This window comes from Eucalyptus grandis, chromosome 8 (genome assembly GCF_016545825.1).
Source record: "Eucalyptus grandis isolate ANBG69807.140 chromosome 8, ASM1654582v1, whole genome shotgun sequence".
NCBI lineage: Eukaryota > Viridiplantae > Streptophyta > Magnoliopsida > Myrtales > Myrtaceae > Eucalyptus > Eucalyptus grandis.
The window spans coordinates 13,746,546-13,758,581 of NC_052619.1; the positions used below are offsets into that span (position 1 = coordinate 13,746,546).

The window sequence follows — 12,036 nt, forward strand, 5'->3', positions numbered from 1 at the left end:
CTCCTTTGGAAAATAATAGGTCCTGAATTTGTGCTCCAAGACCATCGATCATACGTTAGAATGTGGCTCTCACACTATACTAAAAAGAATAATATAGAAGTTTAAACTATTAAGTGAATGAATAATTATACGAAGCTTAGATATGTCAAAATAAAATGATATCTTCGTGTCCATGTCCGACATCATCATGTCCATGTCTAAACCTTGAAATTGAGTGTGCAACCATCCTTTAAAAGATGAATTTGTTAAGAGCATGACATGGAAATCTCCAACCCGTCTTTTTCGAAATATCAGCATGGCGTTTAAGCTTGTTTGAGTTGAGTGACTCAATCTATCAATATTAAGTTATTAACATTTCCAGCCGAATAAAAAAAATGAATGGAAACCTTGAAATTATTTTTGTTTAACTCATGCTCAAGCAATAGTTCAACCGATATGAAAACACATATCATCCTTATCTTTGCATTTTGATTTTGAGAATAAAAGCAATAACTCTAAGATTGAGATGTGCCTTAAAATAAATATATATGATACACGAGAATACGATTTTGGGTCCTATCCCATTTCTAGTTTATTTCATGATATACTTGTATTAAATAATTTCTAACACAAATATCCAATCATCTAGAGGTTCGGGGAACCTTTTGTAAAACATCACAAATTGGTTAAATTCAAACATTTAACTTAAACGAATGAAGAGGCAAGTGCGCAGTCATTTAAATTACTAATAAATACAATACATAATCTCTTTATTTCATTCCACTTTATATTACATGAGAGTAAAGACCAAAATCAAAAGATTGATGGTCTGACAATGTAGCTACACGACCGCATTTATAAAACATTATTTTACCATAACATACACGCGCATCATTTCCATTATATTCCCAATTTCTCCACCGACGCTGGTGCCTCCCCACCAATGCCACTACGGCGGACTTCCCCTTCCTGTATCCTCACCTCTTCCACCGCCTCCACCTCAACCTATCCTGCCGCCGCTGCCTCCAATACCTCCCCCTACTCCTCCTCCGATGCCGCCGCCAACCCCACCTCCTACTCCACCGCCTCCACTTCCTCTTCCACCACCATGTCCACCACCTCCTCCTCCTACGCCTACGCCTCCACCAACACCTCCACCTACACCACCGCCAATACCTCCTCCAACGCCACCTCCGGCTCCACCACCATGTCCACCTCCACCTCCTCCTCCGCCTACACCCCCACCTGCACCACCACCAATACCTCCTCCAACGCCACCTCCGGCTCCACCACCATGTTCACCGCCACCTCCTCCTCCGCCTACACCTCCACCTGCACCACCACCAATACCTCCTCCAACACCACCTCCGGCTCCACCACCATGTCCACCACCTCCTCCTCCACCACCACCACCAATACCTCCTCCGACGCCACCTCCGGCTCCACCACCATGTCCACCGCCACCTCCTCCTCCACCTACACCCCCACCAACACCTCCACCTGCACCACCACCAATACCTCCTCCAACGCCACCTCCAGCTCCACCACCATGTCCACCACCACCACCTCCTCCTCCGCCTACACCTCCACCTACACCACCACCAATACCTCCTCCGACGCCACCTCCGGCTCCACCACCATGTCCACCTCCTGCACCACCACCTCCACTTCCTCCACCACCACCTTTACCGCCTTCACCACCACCTCCTCCAGCACCTCCACCACTACCGCTGCCGCCGCCTTTACCACCTCCACCACCACCACCTCCAACACCTCCGCCTGCACCGCCACCAACGCCACCTCCAACTCCTCCACCTGCTCCTCCTCCGATTCCACCACCACCACCTTTGCCGCCGCCTTTACCACCTCCACCACCACCTCCTCCAGCACCTCCACCTACACTGCCACCGCCACCAGCGCCACCTCCAACACCTCCACCTGCTCCTCCTCCTCTACTGCCTCCGCCTCCTGCACCTCCACCTCCCCCTCCCCCTCCAGCTCCAGCTCCACCCCCACCCCCACCTTTACCTCCAACACCTCCTCCGCCTCCAGCGCCACCTCCAACGCCACCTCCAACGCCACCACCAATGCTGCCACCAATGCCACCGCCAATACCACCACCGAGTCCACCTCCTGCACCATGGCCACTAGCGTAACAGCCAGCTGTGCTGCTCACCTTACGAACTTGCCCACCATGCAAGGCCTCGCATACTACCACATCCCCTACCCTACTACTCTTCGCCACAACAATGGCTTCTTTTTCAAGGCGTCTCGCTTCCGTCGCACACGCAACAATCGCAGCGATCAAGAATGTGGCAACGGCGACTCTCACAACACAACCCGAGAACTTCCCCATAATTTGCACGCAAAGACTAGACCACATAATCAGACAAATTAGAACGTTGTGCTTGCTTAGATTGCATGGAAATACTTGCAGATAGCTTGGTATTTATAGGGGAAGACACCAGAGGAAACCAAGTATAATAATCACGACGTAACTCCACTAAGCTCTCAGTGGCTTCATGTTTAACCTTGAAAATCGTCACCATACTTTGACATGCGTCCCAATTCTAGCAACCCTTCAAGTTTGCAATTCTTACTCCGCGATCATTTTCGTGGACAATCACGATGATTTGTAAACGTGTCAGCTCGCTACAATCAGAGCGTTCATGTAGTTCCTTTAATAATCTAGATCCCGCTGCGTTAATATCCACAATACTCTTGGTGGATTCTCATACGTGCCTTACTATAGATTTGTGGATAAAGTTGCCAGAAATTTATGGGGGACAGCTATGGTTTTTCGATGAGTAATGTGTAGTGAAATACATAACGCAAAAATTACACATTTTCAGTAAATGAAAGGTGATACCCTTATCTGCATTTTTTGAAATTTTATATATCGATCCTTTTCTGAATAATCAGCAGGTCTTCCCGATAAATCTGCCGTCGTCGAACTCTTTTTGGCTGTATCTTCTTGTGGGTTATCTCTGGCAAGGGGTTTCCAGCTAAGATCTCCTCGAGTTGGTAGCACAGTCACGTCGAGTCATGCATGCTCGAAACTCAGAAGCTAGGAAGACGACGAGTCAATGTCAATGTCGCTTTTGACTTAATAGCGTTGATATTGAAATGAATATACACGTATGTTAGCCTTTATATTCCACTAAATGGTGGAGGGGGATACAGCTAATCTTGCACCCACTAAAGCAAGATGAGTTTAGGTTTTGTCAATGTGTGTTTATCAATCTATTTTTAGCCCGTTCCGAGGAAACCCTCCTCAAATGTCGTGTGTTCGACGGGTCGCGAGAAACTTCAGGTCGTGAACTTCTTCTTACAAGAGATGACGGCAGGTACGAGGGAAATTTTTTTTTTAAAGGACTCCAACGGTTTAAATTCCAAAAAGTTTAGCATATATCGCTTGATATATTGTTTTTTATAATAGATTTTTGGTGCCCTTAAATATTAGTCATTCGTTTTAGTTTCATGCTCTCAAGTGCTGGACATTTATGGTTTCACATTAGGCTCGTGGCGGAGGCAAAAGAAATAGACATGTGAAACTGAGGTGGTGTCAAATAAGCGGTATGCCAAGAAATAATCAGCTAGGAAATAGCTTTGCTAGGTAGACGGCATTGTTGTTTATAATCGATAATGGTCTTACTGTGACAGTACAATCTTTTTTTCTTTTTTCTTTTTTTTTTTTAACAAAAAGAGTAAGAAATTGAAAAGAGTTTTGGGAATGAGAAAATGGGATTTTTATGGTACCATAGATTTTTTTTTTTTTTTTTTGCTTTTTGTCATTTTCGATAAAGTTAAGACAAACCCGATGATAAAATTAGTACTTTTCCTATATTATGAAATATCACGATATCATAAAAAGATAGTACTTTATAAAGTTTTGCACTTGCTTACGGCAAAAAAGTCGTGAGTCTTTTATAATATCTTAAAACAAGTAAAAAAATTGCATTTGCATTGGTTACAACTAAATATCGTGACATTGTAAAATTTCAAGAATTTTTTTTGTCATAAAAATATAAAGATTATATCAAGACATTTTGCTTCTTAGTTTCGTCGGGCAATCCATTGTAAATTAAAAGATTGCACTTTAGGAACTTGTGAACTTGAATAAGATTAAATGAAGTAAAAACTTGTACAATGTCATGTTATTTCAAATCTGTATACTATGAGGTTCAGTGATTGGTTATGATGAAACATAATATAAAGAACTCATTTATGACATCTTTCACTTGATTACTAACCAGTGACGGTAGGATTTTGACATGTCTTGATGCTATTGATCATTCTAAATCGGACGGTGAGCTATGGACACTCTAATGTAATTAATCTATTAATGCGAAAATGACCAGCATTCAATCTTGTAATATAAGAAGTTGTTGATGCACAAATCAATTAGCGATATATAAAAAGTGATAGAATCTAATTTTACTTGTAATTATTTTTTTAATGAATCCCACTTATTTTTCTTTTCTTAGTGAAAGTTTATGCCACAATGCTCAACATCTATCAAAATTCATTTTCTCTTGAAATACTACGCGGAACACGGGAAATCTGCGCCTCCTGCCCATTTTGACATTCCTCCGTAGTAGATTTTAAAAAAAAAAAAAAAAAAAAAAAAACTAGAAAAGGTTAAGCCCCTCCCAGGTACATTGCAATTAATTTGAACCGAAAATGTAAAAAACAGACCACCATTAATATAAAGAGGGGAGAAAGCACCTACGACTGCCCTCATACATGTATACGCCTCACAAACTTGAACTTATAGTATTCCATTCACTCGAAAATTTGGTGAAGAACGTTTTATTTTATTTTATTTATGAAAAGGACTAAAATCGAATATAAAAATTGATGACTAGAATACATCACCCCTAATTTATTACTTAATAAAACATAAAATAACTTTCTAGGAGGCTGTGAATAGAAATTGGTATTTAAGCGCCTATCAATTCCAAGAGAATCAGCAAGACAATTTCATTTTCTGGGAATATTATGTTTACATTTTGAACTCAAAATAAAAGGCTTAACAGTTTTATGATGTTTTTAAGCAAAACAAAACTATCATTATCGGACTTTTTTGGCTTTGTGGATAGTAACTTTTATCAGACTTCGGCTCGCTTTAGCTTTGGAGCCCTGTGTTACATCTTTTGGAAAGAGCGGAATAACATTCTATTTCGCAACCAGGCCCTCTTCCTTCCAACAATGAAGATGCACCTCCAGAAGGCTATTAAAGATAAAGCGACAACTCTTAAGCATGTCCGGGATATTCCCAAGAACAGAAGACTTCAACAGAACTGGGATTTACATCTGTCTATCTTTGATTGATGGAGGTTTTCTAGCGTTTGTTTGTTAGTCTTTTTGTTCTTGTTTTTTCGCTTTTTTGTTGGTTTCTCATTTGGGAACGGTGGCACCTCTACACTCCCATAGACTTTTGTCTTCTTGAGTGTCTATTTTTTGTTGATGTCAGGCCTCCTTCTTGTTTTCTTTTTAAGCAAAAACTATACATCTCTTTAAAAAAAAAAAAAAAACTATCATTATCAACCATAAGTTTTGAATCAACAAGTTTATTTACGGCGTTGGGTCAACCTCAGTAATAAAATTGTGAAACCCATGTTTTTGCGAAATCGAGTCATGACCACGACACCAAAAGTTTTGCTTATACGGACGAACATATCCCGACACAAGTGGCAAAAGCAACCACCTAAAGAGTGACCCTTCTTGTTTTGTGACGAAAAATGCGTCGTGAGACCCAATAGTACTCCATCTAATTCACCCACGTGAGACCCAACAATATCCAATTTAATTCACCCTGAGGTGGAGGATCTCAATTGATCATAATCGGAGAAATGCTTGGTCCACCACCTCATAAGCCTTGATGTTTTACTTCACGTTTGTCCGAATTATTTGTATCGAATTCCAAGGGAAAATAAAATTGTCCTAAAAAAGTGACTTGTTACCAACGAAAAAGCCGCACCCCCACTCCCAAAAGTTATACTTCAATCATGATGAAGGCTCAATCCCCGTCAACCAGCAAGATTTGAATCAATCATCGACACAAACCTACCGAGAAGAATTTTTTCAAATGGAACACCCACCTTTTTTCTTGGCTTCTATGCAATGCAAATGATCCTAATTAAAGAATTCGTCCCCAAAAATATAATCCACACTCAGAAACTTCCATCTTCATTAAAGCGCAATTTGACTACAGAAACTGTTATAAACTCCAGAAACCGACAGTGTTCCGATCGCCAGCGCAGATTTTAGGAGAAGTGAAGTAGGAGAAGTCATTCAAATTCATAATTTACAAGGATTATTAACAGCTTACACCGAAAGGTCAGATGATATAAATAGGCTACAAGGGCAGCGTTTGCAATTCCGAGATTTTATGAATCCCGCCACTCGCAGGATGATTTCTGTCATCCTGAAGTACAAGAACCTTAAGCGTCCCGGACTCTCTCAGCCAAGCAGCCACTACAGACCCTGTCGATATGAACCTACCTATGTTGCACTTGGCTAACCGAAAGGGTGCGCCCATGCCAGTTAGGAGGCCCTCGATGGCTCGTCTAAGTGCACCGTCACCCACTACTTTACTGTGTTTGCCCCATCCCGTCAGAATGCTGCAAAAAAAGTCAACTTTAGGCAGTCAATGGAAAGTGTTCCCAGATATTGTTCTTGAAAAACACAACTTAGATTTTTTAAGCTAAAAAGAATGTGCATAGCAGAGTGTAATATCAAAGGTTTTCAGAACAATTCAATTTCTTCAGAAATTTTCTTGTGAAATTTATCCGCGAGCGGTTTATCAAGTTTTGCGGGATCTGCTAAGTGAAAATATCTGAAATCATTATCGTGATGCCTTTCAAGACAGAATTTGTTCTTGTATAGAGTTAGCAAAAATAAAGAACCCCTGTTCTCAAAGATCAAAACTGTTATCAAACTGGATAGGATTCTAGACTCGTGCTCAACTTGCTTACCTCAGCAGTTTAGGCAGCTCATGTCCTTCATATACAATAGATCGTATGTTCAGCAACCATGCATGAACCATGGCCCGAGCCGCCCCTGAAGACATGAGGTGCAAATCTAGGCAAGAATCTGACCAGACATTGTCCCACACTTGGCGACGTTTGCCTTCAAGTACAACCAATTGGGCACCACGTCTCTGAAAAAAGAATGATGAAAACATTAATCAAGTCTAAAAAGAACGTGTAATGATTTTCTTGACAAAGCAAATAACATATCTTAGGGAAAGTGCTGTTCTACAGACCTGACCAAAGTGCCAAAGCATGTCGGTGAGAGCATTATAAAAGGCAGATGCAGTTGCAGGGTCCATCTGTCTCACTTCATCAAAAAGGGATTGGGCTTGAACCCATACAGTCTCCCTGCGGCCCATCAGAAGTCCATGCGCCACACCATAGAGTTGATTGTCAAACATGCGAAGTTCCTCCAAAAGCATGGAAGCATCTTCAAAGGAATTACAGCGGCTGCATCCAAACATTGAAAGGGAGTGAAATGGGTCAAGGCTATATGAAGGAATTATGAATGATAGGATTAACTTGTTTACTGGATAAAACAGCAAAAACTATTCATTTCCAAATCAAAAAGGGAAGGTCCATGGAAGAAACTAGGGAAATTATTTAGACAACTTTGATCAATTGGCATGTAGCAGAAGCTTTTCTGGGAAATGAAAAAAAATGGCTTAAAGAGAGTACAAACAAAACATAGAGAAAAGTTCTCATTAAATGTTTAGAATTTCTACACTAATAGACAACATAAACTAGATAGATGACTAATATGAGCATGTAGCCAAGTAGTAACCCTGGAAACCATAAAAGCATCCTACTTAAGTATCTACTCTCCACTTCATTCAGCAAGTAGAGTCACCTTGCCTTCAAAAAGCCTCTTCTCCAGTACAATGAAATAACTATTTCTTGATTAGAAGTTTGAATTTCGATTGTCAGACCAACTCAACTTTAAATTGATAGCAGTCAACAGGACGCTCAAGGCACTGAAAGCAAACCATCCTCTTCAAAGGCATCCCACTATTAATCTCATCATATTTAGCGTCTAGACTTAAATTTTCTAAAATGACTATTTATCTACCACGATATTCCCAGCACGAACAAGATACCTAAACTTATAAGAACCTGACAGACAAGAGACGAAGAGTACCTGCATGCATTCAAAATAGCAGAAAAAGTGACAACATTGGGTTTGATTTCTAGCTCGTGCATCTTCTTAAACACTCCCAGAATGCAAAGAATTTCCTGTCTGCCTCTGCTGTCTTTCTTCAATGGGCCTCCCCTCTCAGATGCCAGCTGCCCAAAATACTTCATGATTCGGCTATCTCCTTCCGCATCTGCCGTTTTGTTCTCTGCAAGATCCTCAATAAGCATTGGGCACGAAGATCTATTACCACCAAAGTCAGCTTCAGCACTCATGTATCTACCAAAAGCATCAATTATAGAATTGTAGGTGACGACATTGGGGCTTATACCCTCCCTTGTCATCTCATGAAGCAAAGAGACGGCAGATTCTACCAATCCATTCTTGCACAGAGCATCAATAAGTGCACTATAAAGGACAACATCAGGCTGCAATCCTTCCTGCTTAAGCCCTTTAAAAGCATCCATGGCCTCCCTATACAGACCAGCTTTTGAGTACATGTCAATCAGGGTCGAATAGGTCAACAAATTGGGGCACACTTGCGCTGCTTTCATCTCCTTATACACTCTCGTCATATCATCATATTTTCCCTGCTTGCCATACCCTCCCAAGAGTGCATTATAAGTTACAACGTCTTTCACAACGCGACAATCATCCATCTCCTTACAAATATCTACAACCTCCTGAAAATCACCAAGCTTTGAATATATGGTGAGCAATGTATTATATGATACCCTATCTAACTCAATACCTAAAAACCTCATATTATTAAAGATACTCAATGCCTCATCACTCCTCCCGGCCTTTGCGTACCCATCAACCATTGTACTGTAAGTGACTACATTAGGCAGGATATTCTTTGCGGGCATCTGCGACATGATCTCAATAGCAGAATCCAGTTGACCACCTTTGCATAAAGCATCCAGAAACGTATTATACGTGACAATATCCTGGTCGATCCCTTTATCCACCATCTCATAGAACCAATTCTTTGCCGCCTCCCAATAACCCCCACGACTGCAAACCGCAAGAAGAGAGTTATAAGTTATCCTGTCAGGCTGTACCCCATTCTTCAACATCTCATCAAAAATCCGCAACACCTTGTCTAACTCCACGCCCCCTTTACCACATGCATCGATCACCGCATTGAAAGTGACCAAATTCGGCTTCAACCCACTGTTTTTCATCGTCTCGAAGGCCTTAATCGCCTCCCTGCTATTCGCACTACGGCCATACGCGCTAATCAAAGCAGAATATGCATAAACGGTATTACCATACCCTTCCCTCAAAGCAGTGTCAAACACGCTCCTCGCAAGGTCAACCTTCCCCAGCCTACCGAGAACACTAATCGCAGAACTAGCCAATTTCCCCTGCTCATTCTTACGCCTCTCTCTCCGCACCGCAAACTCGAAACACCGAACTACCTTCCAATGCTCACCTCTATTGCCGAATTCCCGCAGCAAGAAAGTATAATCATCGGCCCCGCACAGCTTAGACTGAAAGGTGAGCAACACATTCTCGAAACCCTTCTCATCCTTACCATACCGAACGGCGTGCTGGAGGGCCTCGTCGGCGACGGAGGTGTGGGGGGCGCCGACGCTGTTCTTCGGTCGGCCGAGGTGCATCTTCGACACGAACCGGGTCGACCGGCGGCCCGAGAACTGCGGCCCAAGATCCGATTTTGGGGCATTCAGAGCTGGCAGGGAGGGGAACCCGGGGTCCTCGGCGGCGGCGGTGGCGGTGGCGGCAGCGGTGGCGGCGGCGGCGGCGGTGGCGGAGGCCGCGTTGGACGGGCCGTGCGGAGACGGCAAGGGGGGCTTGGCGAGGGCGACCTTGTGGGCGGCGGCCAACTTGGGGTTGTTGCCGCCGCGGCCGCCGCGGTGGTGGTGGTGGTGGTGGTTGGGGTGGTTGGGGTTGGGGCGCTGGTTGTTCTGCGGGTAAGGGTGGTTCTGGTAGGGCTTCGACGCGGCGAGGGAGCAGTGGGGCGGCGTTGAAGAAGCCATTGGGTCGGATTGGATTCTACTGTCTGGAACTCGAGATCGTACGGACAGATTCAACGGCAACTGGAAGAGAGAGAAAGAAGAGAGAGAAACAGAGGTCAGCGAGGGTTTTGGCAGGGTTGGGTGGAAGGCGAAGGAGGATGAGGGAGAGGAGACGACGGAGATGACGATGGAGGAGAGGCCATTGGATATGGCGGAGATTATAGAGAGAGAAATTGAAGAGAGAGAAAGATAAGAAACGAGAGAGAGAGAGAAGAGAGAGAGAGAGAGAGAGGAGAGAGAAAGATTGAGTGAATGACTGGAATTTCAGCTGGAGCAGCAGTGAGTTGCTTATATTTATATATTTATTTATTATTTTTTTACTTTTTCTTTTTACCTTTCGTGCTTGAAAATAAAAATTTCGGACATTGGGAGTCACGCCCGTTTTTCCATATTTTTTTCCTATTTTTAAGGAGGGTGGGATAGGCTTCGTTGTGTCCCGCGTCGTTTCGGCGACTTCGTGTCGTTTCGGTCCGGTGCTGCGCGGGACCCCGGCTAGCGGTGTGGGCTCGGGGGTCGCGGCCGTTGAGATTTTAGGTGAGGGCGTTGAATTCCCAGGATCGTGCGGTGCTCGACTGTCCCATCGTTAAAAGTTTGCGGGGACAGTCAAAGGTGAGCTGGGTTTCCTAGGTTGGCTGGACGACATGAACGCTTTGTTTGGTAGTGAATTAACTTGGGAAGTGAGAATGGACAGAGATTTTCTGGGTTTTCCTTGGGGAGCAAGACTACTATTTCCCAAAAAACAAATATAATAATAACAAAGAAGGAAATTGAAAAAAAAAATTAACAAGAAGGGCTATTTTGGTTAGAAAAAGGAAAGAAATCGGGGTTTAATGGAAATTAATTTATGGCGTTGGGATAACAATCCGACGCATCGAGTAAATTATTCATTTTAGGAAACCGATTTTAAGAATGCCATGGTCTTGCCATTTCTAGCTCGTTCTCGGATTACTTTACAAAAACAGAGCAAATTGGATAAGATTGTGAGGGCATTTGGTCTTTCTTTTTCTTTTTTGGTAGGTTTGTAAGCATTTGAATCGACCTTGCCATTACGGTCCTGCTGCCATATATGAACAAGAGGACAAATTAGGCAACGAGGCAGCCGAAACAGGAATGTTGTGTGATTATTGCTCTCTTTTTTTAATTGATTTTGTTCTTCAATTTTTGGAAATCCGGTTGTTTGGGTAGCTGGATTTCCTGATTAGGCGAAGATAAGTTTTTTTAGGAAGATGTATATGAACAAAACAGAACGTGAGGATTTGGGGGTAGTGTAGAGATTGAGCAGTTGGGTTTTATTTGATTAGAAATTTTATTCCATGTAATAAGAAAAAGGGCAACTTCCACAAATAAGAGAAAATTCGGAACGATTTTCTTGAGACTAGCAAATGTGCTTACACGATCGCTTGTGTGCGAAAAACTGATATTTTAAAGAGTAAACAAAAGATTTAGTCAAGAAATACCCAAATCATTTAATAACGGAGAGATTATTGATAAATAAACAAAATAGCAAAAAAAAATATATGCAGAAAGAGAGAAAAAAATAATAATTAGCATTTAAACATATCCAAATTTTAATAGCGGAACATGCCAGAGATAAAATAGATTAACAAAAAAAAAAAAAAAACATGCCAAAGATAAAATAAAGCTATGAATTGACGCATTTGTCCATGGACATGATACCTATAAAATAAGTAATCAACGCTTTTTTTTTTTTTTTTTTTTGGGGTAGGAAATTCTCTTGCCTAGACCCAAAGGTCCTGTGGACCCCAGTGAATCGCAAACCGTTCACTTCAATTATAAACTTATCTTCCATCGTATCTTATTAATAAATGATGAAACACATTGAAGT

General features: G+C 42.3%; 2 protein-coding genes across 2 annotated transcripts; one reads left to right on the forward strand and one right to left on the reverse strand.

Moving 5' to 3' along the window:
* Positions 1 to 692: 692 nt before the first annotated feature.
* Positions 693 to 2,153, forward strand: LOC120286993 (basic proline-rich protein-like). The gene is made up of 2 exons (XM_039299616.1): positions 693 to 700; positions 821 to 2,153. Exons 1-2 carry the CDS (start codon positions 693 to 695, stop codon positions 2,133 to 2,135), a joined length of 1,323 nt encoding a protein of 440 aa, XP_039155550.1. The 3' UTR covers positions 2,136 to 2,153.
* A 3,992-nt stretch (positions 2,154 to 6,145) lies between these two features.
* On the reverse strand, positions 6,146 to 10,450 carry LOC104416386 (pentatricopeptide repeat-containing protein At2g31400, chloroplastic). Its single transcript, XM_010027786.3, has 4 exons — positions 8,155 to 10,450; positions 7,250 to 7,466; positions 6,960 to 7,144; positions 6,146 to 6,605 (listed from the first exon to the last, which is right to left on the reverse strand). The coding sequence occupies exons 1-4, from the start codon at positions 10,149 to 10,151 to the stop codon at positions 6,341 to 6,343; spliced, it is 2,664 nt and encodes an 887-aa protein (XP_010026088.3). The 5' UTR covers positions 10,152 to 10,450; the 3' UTR covers positions 6,146 to 6,340.
* Between the last annotated feature and the right edge of the window lie 1,586 nt (positions 10,451 to 12,036).

What these genes read in the sequence shown, in the direction of transcription:
- LOC104416386 (XM_010027786.3), bottom strand. Translation starts at nt 10,151, where the DNA reads ATGGCTTCTTCAACGCCGCCCCACTGCTCCCTCGCCGCGTCGAAGCCC. An exon ending in GCTATTTTGAATGCATGCAG is followed by an intron (nt 7,467 to 8,154) that starts GTACTCTTCGTC and finishes GTTTGGATGCAG; the next exon opens with CCGCTGTAATTCCTTTGAAG. An exon ending in TGCTTTGGCACTTTGGTCAG is followed by an intron (nt 7,145 to 7,249) that starts GTCTGTAGAACA and finishes TTCTTTTTTCAG; the next exon opens with AGACGTGGTGCCCAATTGGT.